This window comes from Nelumbo nucifera, chromosome 2, assembly GCF_055504915.1.
Source record: "Nelumbo nucifera cultivar China Antique chromosome 2, China Antique-T2T, whole genome shotgun sequence".
Lineage (NCBI taxonomy): Eukaryota > Viridiplantae > Streptophyta > Magnoliopsida > Proteales > Nelumbonaceae > Nelumbo > Nelumbo nucifera.
Genome location: NC_142650.1, coordinates 16,507,679 through 16,525,857, shown reverse-complemented (window position 1 = coordinate 16,525,857; position 18,179 = coordinate 16,507,679). Strand labels below are relative to the sequence as shown.

Here is an 18,179-nt window from a genome sequence, read left to right as displayed (position 1 = left end):
TCTATGGGAGAGTAAAAAGGATGCTAAAATGTACAGAAAGCTGGTGGAGAGAAATAGGGTATTCGAGTTTCTCATTGGACTCAACCCGGAGTTTGATATTATCAGATAGAATATTTTGGCCAGAGATGAGGTTACTCTATCACAGGCATATGCCATGATAAGTAGTGAGGAAAGTAGACGACAAGTTCAGTTGCAGAATCCACCTACAGAACACTTTGCACATGCGGGAATGAAATCTAAGGGGCCTATTGAAAAGGGGGAGAAGGTGTGTGAATATTGCAAGAAACCACGGCATACCAAGGACACCTGCTGGAAACTTCACCTATCCTAAGAAGGGCAGTCAAGCGGGAAAACTCAAGACTGCTAATGCTGCTACAGTACCTGAAGGGGGAAGTAAGGAGAGTGAGAAAACATCAACCATTGAGTAGTTGGCTACAATGAAGTTAGACTTTGAGAAGTATGGGAGGCTCCTAAATCATCTGGAAGCTACAGTTTCTTCAGCCCACCCTTCTAGCAGTACATCCTCTTCATCGACTTTTGCTCACTCAGGTACATATGCCTTAGCAAATCATGCTTCATTTTCAGGTAATCATAAACTCCCTTTGATTATAGATTCCGGTGCATCAGACCATATGACCAGCCTATCTAACCTTTTTTGTTCATATCATCTCCTCTCTGGGAAAGAGAAAATATCCCTTGCCGATGGGTCACTTGCCCCCATCTTTGGTAAAGGAGATATAAAGACCTCTGACACCCTGTTCTTATCTTCTGTTCTCCATGTTCCTAAGCTTAACACAAACCTTTTATCTGTTAGTAGCTTAACAAAGTCCATGAACTGCAGCATAACCTTCTTTCCCACTCATTGTGTTTTTCAGGACCTGTAGTCTCAGAGGACGATTGGGAGTGGCCATGAGGCGAACGGAATATACCTGCTGGACACACCAAATCAAGCCTTGGGACCACCTCATGGAGTTGCTTTAGAGTCAGTTGTGTCAGTCTGTTAACAAGATTTTGTTATGTCATTTTCGGTTTGGTCATTTGTCTTTTTCTGCTTTAAGTCATCTGTTCCCAGATATGTTTAAAGGAGTGTCTTTATCTAGTCTTCATTGTGAGTCATGTGAGCTAGCAAAGCATTGTAGACATTCCTATTCAATCAGTAATAAAAGATCTGTTTCTCCTTTCCATATTGTTCACTCTGATGTGTGGGGGCCATATCACATGCCAACCATGGGGGGCTACAGGTATTTTATCATTTTTATTGATGACTATTCTCGTTATACTTGGATTTATCTCATGAAATCCCGGGATGAAGTACCAATTATTGTGAAAAATTTTCATGAATTCATCCTCACCCAGTTTAATACCCATATCAAAATATTCCATTCTGACAATGCTAAGGAGTATTTTGAGAAAACCCTCTCCACCTATCTTGAAACTTTTGGGGTTATTCATCAAAGTTCTTGTTCCTACACTCCACAACAAAACGGGGTGGCGGAAAGAAAGAACAGACATGTGGTTGAGGTTGCCAGATCCCTTTTATTTGCATCCCATGTTCCTGTAAGGTTTTGGGGAGATGCTGTTCATACTGCTACCTACCTAATCAACCGTATGCCCTCCAGGGTTCTTGGCTTTAAAATCCCCTTTAGTGTTCTCTTCCCGGATGAGGATCTCTTTTCTCTCCCTCTCCGTGTCTTTGGGAGTACTTGTTATGTACATATTCATAGTCACCAAAGGCATAAATTTGAACCTATGGTTCATAAGTGTGTGTTTCTGTGATATGCCTCTACACAAAAGGGTTATTGTTGTTTTGATCCAGTTCGTGGCACCCGCTTTGTATCTCGGGGTGTCACCTTTGCAGAGTTGACTCCTTTCTTTAGTATTCCTCTTGAGGGGGAGACATCTGATGAAACCTTTGCTATGTCTCCAGCTGTTCCTCTTCCCATCCCTTGTGAGTTTGATCATGGGGTGTCCACCTCTTCCACTGGACCCACCCCTGATCCTCCTCTTGCTTCTGCTCCTACTCTCCAAAGGTGTTACCAAAGGCGGAGATTCAGACATATGCAGGTTGTTTCCACTCCTTCAGAAGAACATCTTGCCACTCCCATAGTTCCTGAGGAAACAGGTCAGCCCTCTACTGACCCAGCTTCGACCGTCCCTGACCTTGACCTTCCTATTGCTCTTCGCAAGGGCAAGCGGAAGTGTACAGCCCATTGCATCTCCAAACATTTATCTTACAACCTTCTCTCTCCTTCCTACTACTCCTTTCTTGCTTCTGTTTCTTCACATGCGTTACCCAGGTCTGTACCGGAAGCATTATCTCAACCTGAATGGAGGGATGCTATGATGACTGAACTTGAAGCATTATATAAGAACCATACCTGGGATATTGTGGACTTGTCGGAAGGGAAGGAACCAATGGGGTGTAAATGGGTGTTTACCATTAAATATCACTCTGATGGCTCGGTTGAGAGGTATGAGTCTAGGTTGGTTGCCAAGGGCTACACCCAAATGTATGACATTGACTATCTTGAGACCTTTGCTCCTATAGGTAAGATGACTTCAGTTCGGGTCTTGCTTTCCCTAGCAGCTACCTTTGACTGGCCCCTACACCAGTTTGATGTTAAAAATGCTTTCTTGAATGGAGATCTGCATGAAGAAGTCTATATGTCTCTACCTCCAGGGGTGTATGGGAAAGAAATGAAAGGCAAGGTGTGTAAACTACACAAATCCATTTATGGTCTCAAACAATCTCCTCGGGCTTGGTTTGAGAGATTTCGGGCTGCTCTTGTCTCCTTTGACTACATTCAAACACAATCTGAACATACATTGTTCTTGAAGAGAAATAACACTCTAGTGACCTTCTTGATTGTTTATGTTGATGATATTGTGGTCACGAGTAATGACATTGAAGAGACCAGTAAACTAAAAGGATTTCTCAACTCTGAATTTGAAATCAAAGACTTGGGAGATCTTCGGTATTTCTTGGGTATTGAAGTTGCTCGGTCTAAGGATGGTATCTTCATATCTCAGTGCAAATATGTCCTTGATCTTCTTGCTGAAACGGGTAAACTTGGAGCTAAGCCTATCTCCACTCCCATTGATCCTAATCACAAGCTTTCTGCCACAGATGGTGAGCCTTTTTCTGATAAGGGAGTGTTTCAGAGACTGCTTGGGAGGTTGTTATACCTTTGCATGACTCGGCCAGATATTTCCTATCAGAAATTACAAGTATGCCCCTGGCGGCATATCCTAGAATCAAAATAATAAGAAAAAAGAAAGAAGAAAAAAGAAACAAGTAATTGTAACTGTCCAACAGCCTACTAACAGCAGCTATAAAGTAACAATTAAGTAAGCCTTACAACAGTTACTATCAGTAGCACTACTCCTAATCTGAGCTAGTATGGCATTCAACGACTCCTTGATATTTTGGAGGTCGGTGGTGACCTTGTGCAAGCCGATCTCCATCTGATCAACCCTGTCTTCCATGGAGTTGGATCGTGTGGTTGGCATTGGCTCTAATACCAGTTGTTGGGTTTCTGCCCAAACAAACACTGATTCGAGATAGTGTGATCTCCTAGAGAAGAATTGGGAGAGGGGAGAGAGAACAAAGAGGTTTCTGGGTTGAATCTTTCACAGCTTTCTTATTACTTTTCCTTGTATTTATAGATGTGTAAGTTGGTAGTTGTAACAAATCAAGAAATTAAGAATCAAGATTGCCACTTGTCTCTTGTACAGCTGGATCTTGCCTGGCTGTTTTTACCCCATGTGCTTTTGTCCTTGAGTATACTTGTTTGATAACTGGCTTATTGGCTCGGTCTTGGTTTCTAACAGGTGTGCTAATATAAGGGCATGCAGAGATGGTTTGGCACAAAAGGACAAAAACTGTCAAGTGGTTTCTGCCAGGTGTTTGGTTTGAAGTGGAGGAATTGGATCAAAGTTTGTGTTTCCTCTCCCAAGTTCTTAGTTTTGATAAATGGTCAATTTGCGGGGTTCTTTGAAAGTTCTAGGGGCCTCAGATAGGGAGACCCCTTCTCCTTTCTTCTCTTCATTTGCCTAATGGAACTCTTGTCTCAGTTCTCCTTAAAGATTGCGATTAATGGGCTTTGGGATGGTTTTGCTATTGCTCCGGAAGTAGAAAAAGTTAACATCTTGCAGTTTGCTGATAACACCCTCTGTTTCCTAGATGCCTCTACTGACCAGATGGAACTCTTACTTGGAATTCTGTGTTGGTTTGAGGTAGTTTCAGGTCTCAAAGTTAACCTGCATAAAAGTAAAATCATTCCGGTGGTTCATGTTCCAAACTTGGAGGATTGTACTAGAGTGCTGGCCTAGGTGAACTTCTTTCCTGTGAAGTACCTGGGGCTTCCTCTTGGGGCAAAATGCTCCTATTCTGCTATCTGGGATCCAGTTATTGAGAGAATGGAAAAAAAACTATCCTCATGGAAGGCTAAGTATCTTTCTGCCAGAGGTAGAGTGACCCTAATCAAAAGCACACTGGCCAACCTTCCCACCTACTTCTTGTCCCTCTTTCATATCCCAGCCAAAGTAGCTAAGAAGCTTGAAAATCTGCAGAGGAATTTCCTTTGGAGGGGTTGGGAAGAGGAGAGAAAAACTCATCTTGTGAACTGGGATCAAGTCTGTTTGCCTAGGGACGAAGGGGGTCTGGCCTTAAGGAAATCGAAGGTGATAAATTCTACCTTGCTTAGTAAGTGGAGCTGGAGGTTTTCTTTTGAAAGAAATTCATGGTGGAGAAGTTTAATTGCCTCTAAATATGGGGTGGATTGGAGCAACTGGAAATAATAGGACCCTTTTCCAAATTGGGGGTGCTCAGTTTGGAAAGGCATTCTTAAAAGCATGCCATTGGTCTCTGAAGGTGTGAAATTCAAGGTGGGTAGAGGTGATAGGCTGAAGTTTTGGAAAGATCGCTGGTGTCTGGACAACCCTTTAGCCGAGGCCTTTCCCCTTTTTCAGTGTGCTGCAAATCAAGAAGTCTCAGTGGCCGACTCTTATGTCTTCTTTAACATCACTGATGGAGGTAAATTTGACCTGACCTCTCGACCACCCGACACGTGGAAGCAGCCAAGGGTGACCTGGCAAGAACGACAGCTCGGCACGGCAGTGCCCAAGGCGCGAGCTCCAAGAAGAGGAACCCCGAGCTCCCTCAAGAGGGACCTGTGACCCGAGCTCCCCAAAAGAAGCCTGAACTCTCCCCTTGGCCCCAAACCTTGCGAAGAGCACAAAGGGCCACAACCCGAACTGGCCCACCCCAGGGCAGTTCGGGCCACACTTCTATCCGAACTCAAGACTTTACCTCGCGCACCACTCCGGCACTGTCTCCTGGCCACTGAACTGAACCATCGTACCTGACACCAGAGCCCGTATCCTGAGGCGGCGCACCAGACTGACTTGGGATCTGACGCTTGACAGCCGCACTTCAACGACCACCTGCCACCGCCACCTCCAGTTACAGAAACGGCTCCGACAAAGAGAGCAGTGGCGGTTGCCTGCCCCGACAGAGGTGACGACACCCAAACTGGCAGAAGTGCAGAGGTAATGATGCCTGACCTGACAGGAGCTTGGGAGTGAGTGCACGAAGTGGTTATAAAAGGCCCTCTTCCCCCGAGAATGGAGGTACGTGATAACTTTGCGCTATCTGGTTTTGATCTTGCCTTTAAGGAAATACTAACTTGAGCTTCGGAGCACTCTCACCGGGTTCCTCCCCGGAGACTCCTCGCCTTCTCCATTTCAGGCACCTGTTGCTCCAGTCAGAGGCAAGGTCGTTGACAGCTAGGACTGACCGGATTGCGCTACATCATTTGGCGTCGTCTGTGGGAATACGCTTCTAAAAGCCTCCCTCTAAAACTTTTGTAGCACCTTCTGACCAAGAAACCCCAACACCTATTGACTTCTTCCAGCAATGCCGGACGTAGCACGGAGATGAACGCCACCGGGGAACAACTTCAAGTCCCCGTGGTATGCATCAAACAGTTCACCGTCCCCCTTTTGGTGGATGGGATCCCCAGCCTGAGCACGCCGCGAACAATGGCGCCTATGAATCTTCCCTCCGTGAACGTCCCCCTCCCTCCCTCTGTTGGAACCACCTTTGCTGAACCTACCATTGTTCCCCCGACAACTAGCCAGAACCAATTCGATGACCTGATGCATGGCATGCGGGCCATCCAAGCCCAGATGCAGCAGCTTCAACAACAGCAAATCCACCAGCAGCAGATGCTGGACCATGTCTCCCAGTACCACTACCAGCAACAGTTCCCCCAACTGCTTCAAAGTCAGCCGCATCTCCTACCTCGGCACCCCACCGTTAGGCGAGCCAAGCCCTCCCCTCAAGGCGGGCGCTCTCACCAGGAGGCTTCCCAAGCTCAGGCCTCCCAGCCTCGGAGCCCGTCTAGGAGCCAGGCCTCATCCCTTGGCAGGAGAGAGCGAGTTGCGGCCCCCGCCTCGCCACGCGCCGACGGATCAGGAACCCGATCTGTCAAAACAGCGTCACCTCGGCACCCTCAGGACGGGCTCCTGCACACCGAGAACCGGTTCAGCGCCTTAGCCGCGGACTACCCCCAACAGTTCAGGCCCATCGAGCTCGGGAACACCGAGGCAAGCAGTGCCAGTGCTGGGCTTTCCAAGCAGCAGAGGCGCCGCCGGCGAAGTCGCCGAACTGCAACCCGCGTCCTACCCGAGCTCCAAGGCAAAGAAGAAGTGAGCTCGGACGAGGTAAAAGCTACCCCTGTCCTCTCAGTCCCTTCCCCCCCTATCATCAGGACTCCTTGTAGTCCCCATGCCCAGAGACTTCAAACTCCCCCCACTTGACAAGTATGACGGGTCCTTTGACCCCAGCAACCATGTCGATGCCTTCCAGTCCCAGATGCACCTGGCGAGGGCCAGCGAGTCCTGTATGTGCGTAGATTTCACCACCACCTTCAGAGGAGTGGCTCGCACTTGGTATAGGAACCTGGCCCCTGGGTCAATAAGGAGCTGGGCCCAGTTTGTACAAGTCTTCACCACGTACTTCGTAACCAGCAAGCGGTGCCCCCAAACCGAGGAGAGCCTCCTCAGCGTGGTCCAGAAGGAAGGGGAGCCCATCCGCAGCTACATCAAGCGGTTTAACGACGCATTCCTACAGATCCCGCGCCTGGACCTCGCAGTTCAGCTCGCGGCGGCCAAGATGGGAGTGACGCACAAGGAGTTCAAATGGCACATAGTGGCCAACCAGCCCACAACCATCGCCGAATTCCTTGATCTCGCGGACAAGTTCATGCGAACGGAGGAGGAGATCCATCAAAGGACTGGGGGCGGGTTTGAAAAAAGAAAGAGAGAAGAACTCCCCAGCCAAGGAGACAGCTGGAAGGATCCAGCTCGAGCGTCGAAACCGAGCCAGCCGTTCCGAGCTCCCGTGGAAGGTCGAACAGACTATACGCCCTTGAACAAAAAGCAGGCTGAGATCTTAATGACGATCAAGGACACCCCGTACGTAAAGTGGCCACCTCGCCTAAAAGGGAACCCAAACGAGAGAAACAAAAACCTGTACTGTAGTTTCCATAGAGATCACGGTCATAGTACCGAAAATTGTAATAATCTCCGCGACGAGATAGAGGAACTCATTCGCCGTAGGTACTTAAGAAATTTTGTACAGCATAGTAGTAACAATAATAATAATAATAGTAAGACAGGTCGGCAAGGGGAGCGCGTCAAGGATGCTCCTGAATCTAGCAGCAGGCCGGCCGAACAGCCTCAAAAGCAGCCTCTGGAAGAGAGGCCAGTTCGGGGGACCATCCACGTGATAGTGGGAGGTTCGGTTGTAGCAGGGTGCACTTCGGCAGCGGCCCGGACGTCAGTTCGCGAAGCTGCCCGAGAAGACCAAAATCCTCCAAAGAGGCCGAAAGTGGAAGAGCCAATTCTTTTCACAGAAGACGATGCGCGAGGGGTCCACTACCCTCATGACGATGCACTTGTGATAAAGCTGAGGATCAACGACTTCGAAGTCAGGCGCGTGCTTGTCGACTCAGGCAGCTCGGCAGACATTCTATTCAAATCGGCGTTTGACCAACTCCAGCTGCGGGGAAGTGACTTGAAGCCCGCGAACACTCCCTTGGTGGGCTTCAGTGGGGAAGAAGTCAGGCCCCTTGGGAAAGTGATCGTACCCGTCGAGGTCAGCACGTGGCCCTGTGCGGTCAGACTCAACCACGACTTCCTGGTGGTCGCGACCCCCTCCCCGTACAATGCCATAGTAGGGCGGCCAATCACCGATGTCTTACGAGCGGTGGTCTCCACCTACTATTTGGCGATGAAGTTCCCCACGAACTTCGGTGTGGGAGTAGCGCGGGGTGACCAACTCGAGTCCTGCAAATGCTATGTGGTCGCCTTGAAGGGAAAAACCAAGGTGGCCGGCGAACTCGAACTGGAACGCCCTACGGAGCAAGGCGAAGAGTGAGCTGCGCCCACAGAAGAAACGGTCACGGTCCCGACTTCGACGACAGACCCATCTTGGACGCTATAGATTGGTGCTTCCATCCAAGAACCTCTACAATCCGAACTGGTAAGTTTCTTACTTCAAAATTTAGATATTTTTGCTTGGTCCGCGGCAGAAATGCCCGGCATAGACCCTGTGCTCATAACTCACAAGCTCAATACTGACCCCATAGTCAGACCCATTAGATAGAAGAAACGCAACCTAGCCCCAGAACGCTGGAGGGTGGTCGATGAGGAGGTCGAGAAGCTCCTCGAAGCAGACTTCATCAGGGAAGCTCATTACCCGAGTTGGGCCAACCCAGTACTGGTAAAAAAGGCAAACGGCAAATGGCGTATGTGCGTCGACTACACCGACCTGAACCAAGCTTGCCCGAAAGATTGCTTCCCCCTCCCCAGGATTGACCGCCTAGTAGATGCGACCTCGGGACACGAGTTGCTAAGCTTCCTAGACGCCTACTCGGGCTACAACCAAATTAGGATGGACCCAACCGACGAGGAAAAAACAACCTTCATAACCGAGTTCGGCCTGTACTGTTACAAGGTCATGCCCTTCAGACTGAAAAATGCTGGGGCGACCTTCCAAAGACTTGTGAATTAGCTGTTTCAGCCCTTAATTGGCACAAAAATAGAATGTTACATAGACGACATGGTCGTCAAGACACAATTTTCGCATGAATTAGTACAAGACTTGCATTCTGTCTTCCAAATTCTTCGACAATTTAACATGAAACTAAACCCAAATAAGTGTGTCTTCGGTGTCACCTCGGGTAAGTTCCTAGGGTACATCGTCAACCCGCGCGGTATTGAGGCCAACCCAGACAAAATAAAGGCCATCTTAGATATGAGACCACCACGAAAAGTAAAAGAGGTTCAGAGGCTAAACGGCAGGATAGCTGCTCTGAGTCGTTTCATGTCCAAATCAGCAGATCGCTGCCTGCCCTTCTTCAAGGCAATAAAAGGCAAAGGGTTTGAGTGGAACCCGAACTGCCAGCTCGCATTTGACGAGCTCAAGAAATACCTCGCCAGTATCCCGGTGTTGACCCAACCCGAAGAGGGCGATGTTTTAGAGCTGTACCTTTCGGCAAGCGATGAAGTGGTCAGTTCGGTACTGATAAAGGAGGCAGATCGGGTCCAACGACCCATCTACTATGTTAGTAAAATATTGCAAGGAGCAGAAACAAGATATCCAGAGATAGAAAAGCTAGCCTATGCGCTGGTCATCGCAGCCCGCAAACTCCGCCCGTATTTCCAAGCCCATACCATCGTCGTCCTCACCAACAAACCCCTAAGGCAAGTATTACTTAGACTCGAGGTCTCTGGACGATTGACGAAGTGGGCCATCGAACTCGGTGAATACGACCTCCAGTACAAGCCCTGAACTGCCATCAAAGCCCAAGCCTTGGCAGACTTCGTTGCAGAATGCACGTTCCGCTCCGAGACCCCTGGCCCGGCCGAGCATGAGGTTCTCAGTTCGGGTGAGCTCGGTGCTTCCAGGAAAATCGAGTCCGAGCACCGTGAGGTCATACCCAGATCGGTATCTCTCCTGGTTAGGCCAAGTGCGAACTGGGATGAGGAGCCCTGGATCCTTTACGTGGATGGCTCCTCGAATCAGCAGGGCAGCGGAGCCGGTGTAGTTCTTCGCGGCCCGAGTGGCATAAAACTGGAGTACGCGCTACGCTTTGAGTTCGCGGCATCCAACAATGAGGCGGAATATGAAGCGCTGATAGCCGGGCTAGCCCTAGCATAAGAAGTAAGAGAGAAGCACATAGTCGTTTGCAACGATTCCCAGCTCGTGGTCAACCAAGTCACCCATGATCGCCTACTTAGCAAAGGTAAAGGAGGCTCTCCTCAACTTCCAGTCACACTTCATCAGACAAATCCCGAAGTCAGAGAACACTGAGGCCGATGCCCTGTCCCGGTTAGTTAGCACCAGTGACAACACCATGAGAACGGTGTATATAGAGGACTTACCTCGGCCTAGTATTCTCAGGGGGGCAGAGGAGGTCGCTCCTGTCCTTGAGGCAGAGCCGAGCTGGATTGACCCACTCGCGAGCTTCCTGCTACACAGAACCCTCCCTACAGATCGCAACGCAGCCAGAAGGGTGCAACGCTAGGCAGCCAAGTATGTCATAATAGACGGACGTCTGTACCGACGATCCTACACGCTCCCCTATCTGTGTTGCTTGCGACCTACCGAGGCCGAGCTCGTACTACGCGACACCCATGAGGGTCTGTGCGGCGGACACTTGGGGGGCAGGGCTCTCGCCTAGAAGGCACTTCGACAAGGGTACTATTGGCCAACAATGAAGGCCGAGGCCACCGAGCTCGTTAGAAAATGCGACAAGTGCCAGAGGCACGCCAACATCCACCATCAACCTGCCGCCGACCTCAAGTACCTCACTAGTCCGTGGCCCTTTGCACAATGGGGCATCGACCTACTAGGACCATTCCCGCCAGCAACAGGTGGAAGGAAATTCCTAGTAGTGGCGGTGGATTACTTCACGAAGTGGGTAGAAGCCAAACCTCTCGTAACAATCACAGCCCGAAACATCCAGAATTTCTTTTGAAAGAGCATAGTATGTCGCTTCGGGTTACCTCGGGTACTGATCTCCGACAATGGCAAGCAGTTCGAGGACATCAAATTTCAGGAATGGTGCCAAGATATGGGGATTCGGCAGAACTTCACATCGGTCGCACACCCGCAAGCAAACGGTCAAGCAGAAGTTATGAATAGAGCTATCCTTCGCGGACTGAAAGCGCGACTAGACCGAGCTAAAGGGTTGTGGGCGGATGAGTTACCAAGTGTTCTATGGGCTCACCAAACTACCGAAAAAATCGCCACGGGAGAGACCCCCTTTAACCTCACCTACGGCACCGGAGCAGTAATACCAGCGGGGATCGAAGTACCCACACTGCGACTAGAAGCATAGGACGAGCAGACGAACGAAGAACTACGTACCAACCTCGATCTACTCGATGAGGTAAGAGATCTCGCGTACATCCGGACTGCAGCTTACCAGCAAAGAGTAGCTCGGTACTACAATGCCAGAGTAAAAAAGCGGAACTTCCGCATTGGTGACCTAGTTCTCCGTAAGATCATGGCACCCGAGCCCGACGTCGGCAAACTTGGACCGAACTGGGAAGGGCCCTACCGAGTAAAGAGAGCGCTCGGGGGAGAATACGAGCTCGAAACTTTAGAGGGCAAGCAAGTACCTCGAGCGTGGAACGTCGTTAACTTGAGACGATACTACCTATAGATCACCAAGTGAAGTGGACTAAGAGTCGCTACCAGAGCCTAAGGGCTCGAATGCCGAGCTAACAAGGACCTCGGCATGGGCAAGCAAAGGCAAAAAATGCTAACCAAAAGAAAGAGTGACTCTTAGTCCACTCTCGAATGCCGAGCTAACAAAGTGCTAACAGCGAACTAATAAGGATTGGGCATATGGTCAGTTCGGCAATATGGTCAGCTCGGAAGAAAGAGTGACAACAACACTTAACCAAAAGAAGAACATTCCATTGCAAAATACTTTGTTTACTTTCCAAAAAAAAGAAAAAACAGAAGCGAGCTCACATGCCCGGAGGTACTTCTTCACCATCGGAAGGCACTTCAACGATACCCGAAGGTCCTGCCTCGTCCTCAGAATCCAGTTCACCGTCAGCAGCGTTGGCCATCTTCTGAGTAATGCGCGAAGTGGTTATGGCGCTAATATCGAGCTCGGGGTACGTATTCCGGATCATCCACCGGCTCAGTTTAAAGCCCCTCCGGTACGAGTTCACCATCAGGTCGTCAAAATGCGGCGAGGCAATATAGTCATCGACGGCCTTCTTCTTGGCATCCTCAATGCCCTGAGAAAAGATCTCGGTCCTCTCCCGAATGTCCTCCTGAAGGTATTCGACCTGATGCTGCAAGTCCAGCCTCAGGTCCACCATGTGCTTCACCACCACTCCCATGGCCTTGGTGTCTCTCTGAGACCTCGCCAGCCTGGCCTGTGCAGTGCGAGAAGCCGCTTCGGCAGCTCGGGAAGCCTCTTCGGCAGCTCGCGCCCGCCTCGAGCGACTTTTCGCTTGGGCCGCTAAGGCATGGATGGAGGAGTTCACCTACCAAAAGGAAAAATAACGAGAATGTTAAAAGAGTAGCAACGAAAAGGGTAACAACAAGGAGCCCAACAAGAAGTCACTAACTCACCACCATAGCGAAAGAAGCAGCACGCCCAGCCACATGGTTCAAAGGAAGCTCGACCCACGCCGCGACCTCCTCAGGGTAACAGGCCAACTTACTTTTTTGGAGAGCTTGGTTTGGCGACAACACGCTCCTAAGCTCGCCTCGGCCTCCCGAGGACCAGCCCGGGTATAAGCGGCCTCGGCGTAAGGGGCCCCTGCCGCTTCTTGCACTGGAGGGGCCACCTCGGGCTCCCTGGGCGGAGAGCTCGGCACCTCGGTCTTCGCGCCTCGGGGCGGTTTGGCACGAACCCGTTTGGCGACTCGCTTCCTCCTCTTCATGGCGTGAAAAAGGTTCCCACCGCGAGTCTTTTCTGAGTCCATCGCACCTGCAAAAAGCAAGAGAGAGCTCGACATCAAAAAAAAAAAAAAAAAACAACAAAGGCAAGCCTCTGAGCGAGGAACCTACCCGAACTCAGGCCAGCCTGGATGAGCTTGGCCTCCGTCAAATAGTGGTGGCATTTTAGCCCGAGCCGGGCCCACTCCCAGAGGCCCTTCGCCGTCTCCCTATCTTGCGTAACACCGGGGTCAGGGGCAGCCAACCTCCACCCGGTTTGAAACGGCCACCCTGATACACTTCGTGCCACGAAGTAGTCCCGTTTCCACGCCAGGACCTTGTTAGGAAGGTCGTGTAAAAGCTTGAACCCCGGGCGAGGAGACAGGTAGTATGCCCGCCTACGCCTGGGAAGGGGACCCGCTTGCTTCTTAAGCATAAGGATAGAAGAGAAGATCTCTAGGTCTAAGGGCAGAATGTGTGCGCAAAAGAGGGAGATGGTCCCAACCAAGTTGCGGATAGAATTCGGGTGAAGTTGACCGACGGTAACGCCGAAGTGGTTCATGATCTCGACGATAAAGGGGTGGAAAGGTAGGCGCAACCCGGCGACGAGCTGCTCCCGAAATACCACGATCTCATCCGGACTGTGTTCCCAAGGGAAATCACTCGAGGGTATAGAATAAGTATACTCCCTGGGTAAGTTGAACTAGGCGATAAGGGAGTGTAGCCCCTTGGGCGTCATGGTTGAAGGCCCGAACTTGTCTAATGTCCGACCTCGACGGGAGGAGGACGCCAAACTACCCGAGGCAACTCGGCCTACGGGTTCTAACTCTTCCTCGAGCTCTACTTCGGGTTCCGCCTCGAACTCACTAAGGCTGTCGGGGGCCGTAGCTCGGTTCGAGGAATCTGCGTATGACCCCCTCGAGAAGCTGTCCGAGCTAGACATGGCAAGGAAAGGAAAACCAAAAAGAAAAATAGACTCACCCGGAAAAAGCTAAACGGACTACGGAACATTGACGCGAGCTAAAAATCTGGACGCGAGCTCAAGAAGCAAATGTAGGAGAATGGCGGAAGAAAACGACTGGGGGTCCCCCACTATTTATACCCACAGTGACCAAAAACCAACGGCTCTGATCAAGACAAATCCAACGGCTCGCGACCAGGCTGACTGCACGCCTCCTAAGACCGAGATGTGACTGGCTGCACGTCTTTGGAAACTGAAGCAGCGCCGGCGCACGTCTCCCAGCATTAAAAGCGGCAGTGGCGCGTTTTTTGAATTTAAATAACGCCCGCCGTCGCGCCTCCATTGAAAGGCGGACTGGCGCGTTTTTTTTTTCAGACTTTTTGGCGCTCGAGGAAACTCCTGACGTCCGCGCACTTCACGCCGTCAGTCAGATGGTTTGAAAGAACGGGCCAAATCCACCCGTCACCTTGCGAACTCCCCGCGCTAGCGCAAAGACCCTTGGCACGAGGAGTGGGGGGCAATTGGAGGTAAATTTGACCCGACCTCTCGACCACCCGACACGTGGAAGCAGCCAAGGGTGACCTGGCAAGAATGACAGCTCAGCACGGCAGTGCCCGAGGCGCGAGCTCCAAGAAGAGGAACCCCGAGCTCCCCCAAGAGGGACCTGTGACCCGAGCTCCCCAAAAGAAGCCCGAACTCTCCCCTTGGCCCCAAACCTTGCAAAGAGCACAAAGGGCCACAAATCGAACTGGCCCACCCAAGGGCAGTTCGGGCCACACTTCTATCCGAACTCAAGACTTTACCTTGCACACCACTCCGACACTGTCTCCTGGCCACCGAACTGAACCACCGTACCTGACACCAGAGCCCATATCCTGAGGCGGCGCACTAGACTGACTTGGGATCTGACGCTTGACAGCCGCACTTCAACGACCACCTGCCACCGCCACCTCCAGTTACAGAAACGGCTCCGACAAAGAGAGCAGTGGCGGTTGCCTGCCCCAACAGAGGTGACGACACCCGAACTGGCAGAAGTGCAGAGGTAATGATACCCAACCTGACAGGAGCTTGGGAGTGAGTGCGCGAAGTGGTTATAAAAGGCCCTCTTCCCCCCGAGAATGGAGGTACGTGATAACTTTGCGCTATCTGGTTTTGATCTTGCCTTTTAGGAAATACTAACTTGAGCTTCGGAGCACTCTCACCGGGTTCCTCCCCGGAGACTCCTCGCCTTCTCCGTTTCAGGCACCTGTTGCTCCAGTCAGAGGCAAGGTCGTTGACAGCTAGGACCGACCGGATTGCGCTACATCAATCACAGTGGTCTGGGATCCTCAGTTCAGAAGAGACCTGCTTGACTAGGAATTGGATGGGGTTTTGGAGCTGCTGGATATTTTACAGGGTCAGAACATTGATACTAATAATGAGGATGAATGGAGCTGGAAATGGAGTGGGGATGGCTGCTTCTCAGTTAAGTCCCTGACTTCTAAACTCAGCAGCACTGGTTCAGCTAATTTCCCTTGTAAACAAATTTGGAATCCTGTTTCTCCCTCCAAGACCAACTTCCATGTGTGGACTATGGTTCTGAATAAGTACCTCTATAAATTCAGCTTGGATAGGAGGGGTCTACAGATCTCCTCTCTCTTGTGTGACCTTTGTGGACTCTGTCCGGAATCCATAGACCACCTGAGCATCCACTTCCCTATCTCCTCTAGAGTGTGGGATCACTTTTTCTGGGCTGCTGGAATATGCTGGGTCATGCCAAGATCAGTCAAAGACCTTCTGTTCAGCTGGAAGATTGTAGGCTTGAAGGAAAAAAGGAAAATTAGTATGGAAGACAATCCCTGCGGCTGTTCTTTGAGTGATCTGGTCAAAAAGAAACAGTAGTCTTTTGCAACAAGTCAAAGAGTACTGATGAGTTGGTGCAGCAGGCGGTCAGCAAGCTGATTTCTTGGTTGTCTGTAACTCCTGACTTTAAGCACCTAAACGTGCCTGAATTGTTTAGGTCCCAGCCCATTTGGAGTCTGTAATCTGGCTTTGTGCCCTGGCTAGTCCTTCTGTGGCTAGTTTTTCTGTTGTATCTTGGATTTCCATTATTAATAAAATCTTATCTTACCTTTCAAAAAAACAACAAAAAAAAACCTGATTGATGCTAGAATGCAAAACTTAATGTACCATTGTCAACAAAGCCTTGAGCCTTATCTCAATTATATGAGATTTCTTGGACAATTCCTTTTTCACTGTCTATTGAGGGTCATATTGATGAAGCACAAATGAGCCTCCCTTTTCACTGTCTATTGAGGGTCATATTGATGAAGCACAAATGAGCCTTATCCATATGGCTTTAGGCCCACCATATTTATAGGGGCTTCTTCACTAGTGAAGTAGCACAAAAAGGCCAAAACTTTAGTAGGTCTTCCTTCAAGCATGATATCCACGTCCCAAAGTTGAAGATTGATATAACAAGCCCATTGTTTATAAAAAGATATTTTGTAGTTGTCTTTTTGCAGGAAACTTGTTATGCAAGCTAGGGTTTCCTTTCCTAGCCTTGCTTGTAAACAGTGTTGTACCTCTTTCACAAAATTTATAAAAATGTTTAGATTTGAACTCTAGAACTTGTTTTCTTGGATAAGATTCTTCTTTCCAGTGGTAAGAGTTACTGAAACTCCAACAGATGATTGGAATCTAGCAATTAGACTTTTTCTTTGCTAGCTATCTCTCTTATTGGGGGAAGCAAGCAGAGGGATAGTTAAGCTTAACATAGTTATTATCCATTATTGTCAAAACACTCGTTTTGCTAAAAAATCACTGTATTTCTTTTGCCCGTCAATATTTTTTTTCTTTTAATGCTCTGTGAGATGGTTTTAGCAATTATATTCTGCCAACTATATACAGGTTTTTTCAAGGCTGAATGATTTTTCAGGTGGTAGGAGATGACTTACTGATGTTAAATCCAAAGTGTATCGAGAGAGCAATAAATGAATCCACCTGCAATGCCCTTCTTCTCAAGGTATTCAGTTATTCTAAATGATTCTCTTCTCTTTTACCACATAATCAGATGTTTCCTCTTCTACACTTGGGACAAGCAGATTCTGCAGTGAAAGAGTTTCTCTGCCATGTGCAGGGCTCATACCAGCTCTAGTGGTACATCTCATGAGATTCTTGTATTAGCTACTCATCTAGCTCCCTTTCTACTCCCCATACCCCGTCATGTTTTAAAGATTCTTTATTTAAATCCCTGGAGTTTCTTAAAAATTCCAAAGTATTTAACATGGAAAACCCCCCACATTGATAGGGGTAACTTGGGTACCCGAGTTAATGATTTTACGCTGTATTGGGAAGGCCCAGGCTGATTCAGAGAAGCTCAACCAATGCCCACCTAAGTTGCAGTCTCCTAGACATCAACCAGTAGTAATCTTGTTAAACAGGATCCTAAGTATGTTTTTTTTTTCCAAACAGCAAAGTCTCATATACAACTGCAAGATGAAATTTTTTTAAACCTCTGAATCTCATAATACCTGTTGATTGTACATTCTATAATTTTGCTGGAGCAAATACAGATGAATCAGATTGGAACTGTAACAGAAGCAATCAAAGCTGTGAAGTTGGCAAAGGATGCTCATTGGGGAGTTGTGACCTCCCATAGATGTGGAGAGACAGAAGATTCCTTTATAGCTGATTTAGCTGTTGGCCTGGCTACTGGTCAGATCAAGGCAGGTGCCCCTTGCCGGGGAGAGCGGCTTGTCAAGTACAACCAGGTTGGCTTTCCTGTGATCATGTCTGCAATATTGAAAGCTCTCTATTTTGTCCCAGCAATCTCCAATTTATGGAGAATTATCAAACTGCTGGCATTGACTTCTTCAAGTATTTACTATTGTTCTAGTACTTAAGTTTACCATTTTTTCATAAACAATTTAAAGCTTTTATGTTACATGTGCCTGATTGTTATTCATGTATAAAAATGCATGGTATTATAAACCATTAGATGATTCATTGTGCAGGCGCTTTACTGCTAAATCCACAAACGCACTCTCTCTCATCTATATGTATAATATAAAGAAGAAAAATCAGATCTTAGAATTATGTCTTCATGGAATTATTGCCATCTTGCATCATATGTTTAATATTAGAATTTATCATTGGATCCATAAAAAATTTCCTTTTCATGGAGGAGATCACTCATGTTAATGGCATCAATGATTAGTCTCAGTAATTTTCTTGACATTTGCATAATCCCTTATATTGTCT

At 48.8% G+C, this 18,179-nt stretch overlaps 1 protein-coding gene across 6 annotated transcripts in view; it reads left to right on the top strand.

The window, feature by feature from the left end:
* LOC104597028 (cytosolic enolase 3-like) overlaps positions 1-18,179 on the top strand; it is a 41,707-nt gene that overhangs the window by 23,061 nt on the left and 467 nt on the right. For 3 of the 6 annotated variants that reach the window (XM_088899140.1, XM_010258413.3, XM_010258414.3), the window contains 2 exons: positions 16,855-16,941; positions 17,492-17,689. In XM_088899140.1, the coding sequence (XP_088755266.1) occupies positions 16,855-16,941; positions 17,492-17,689 (285 nt within the window). The other 3 variants (XM_010258416.3, XM_088899139.1, XM_088899141.1) reach the window with 3 other exon arrangements.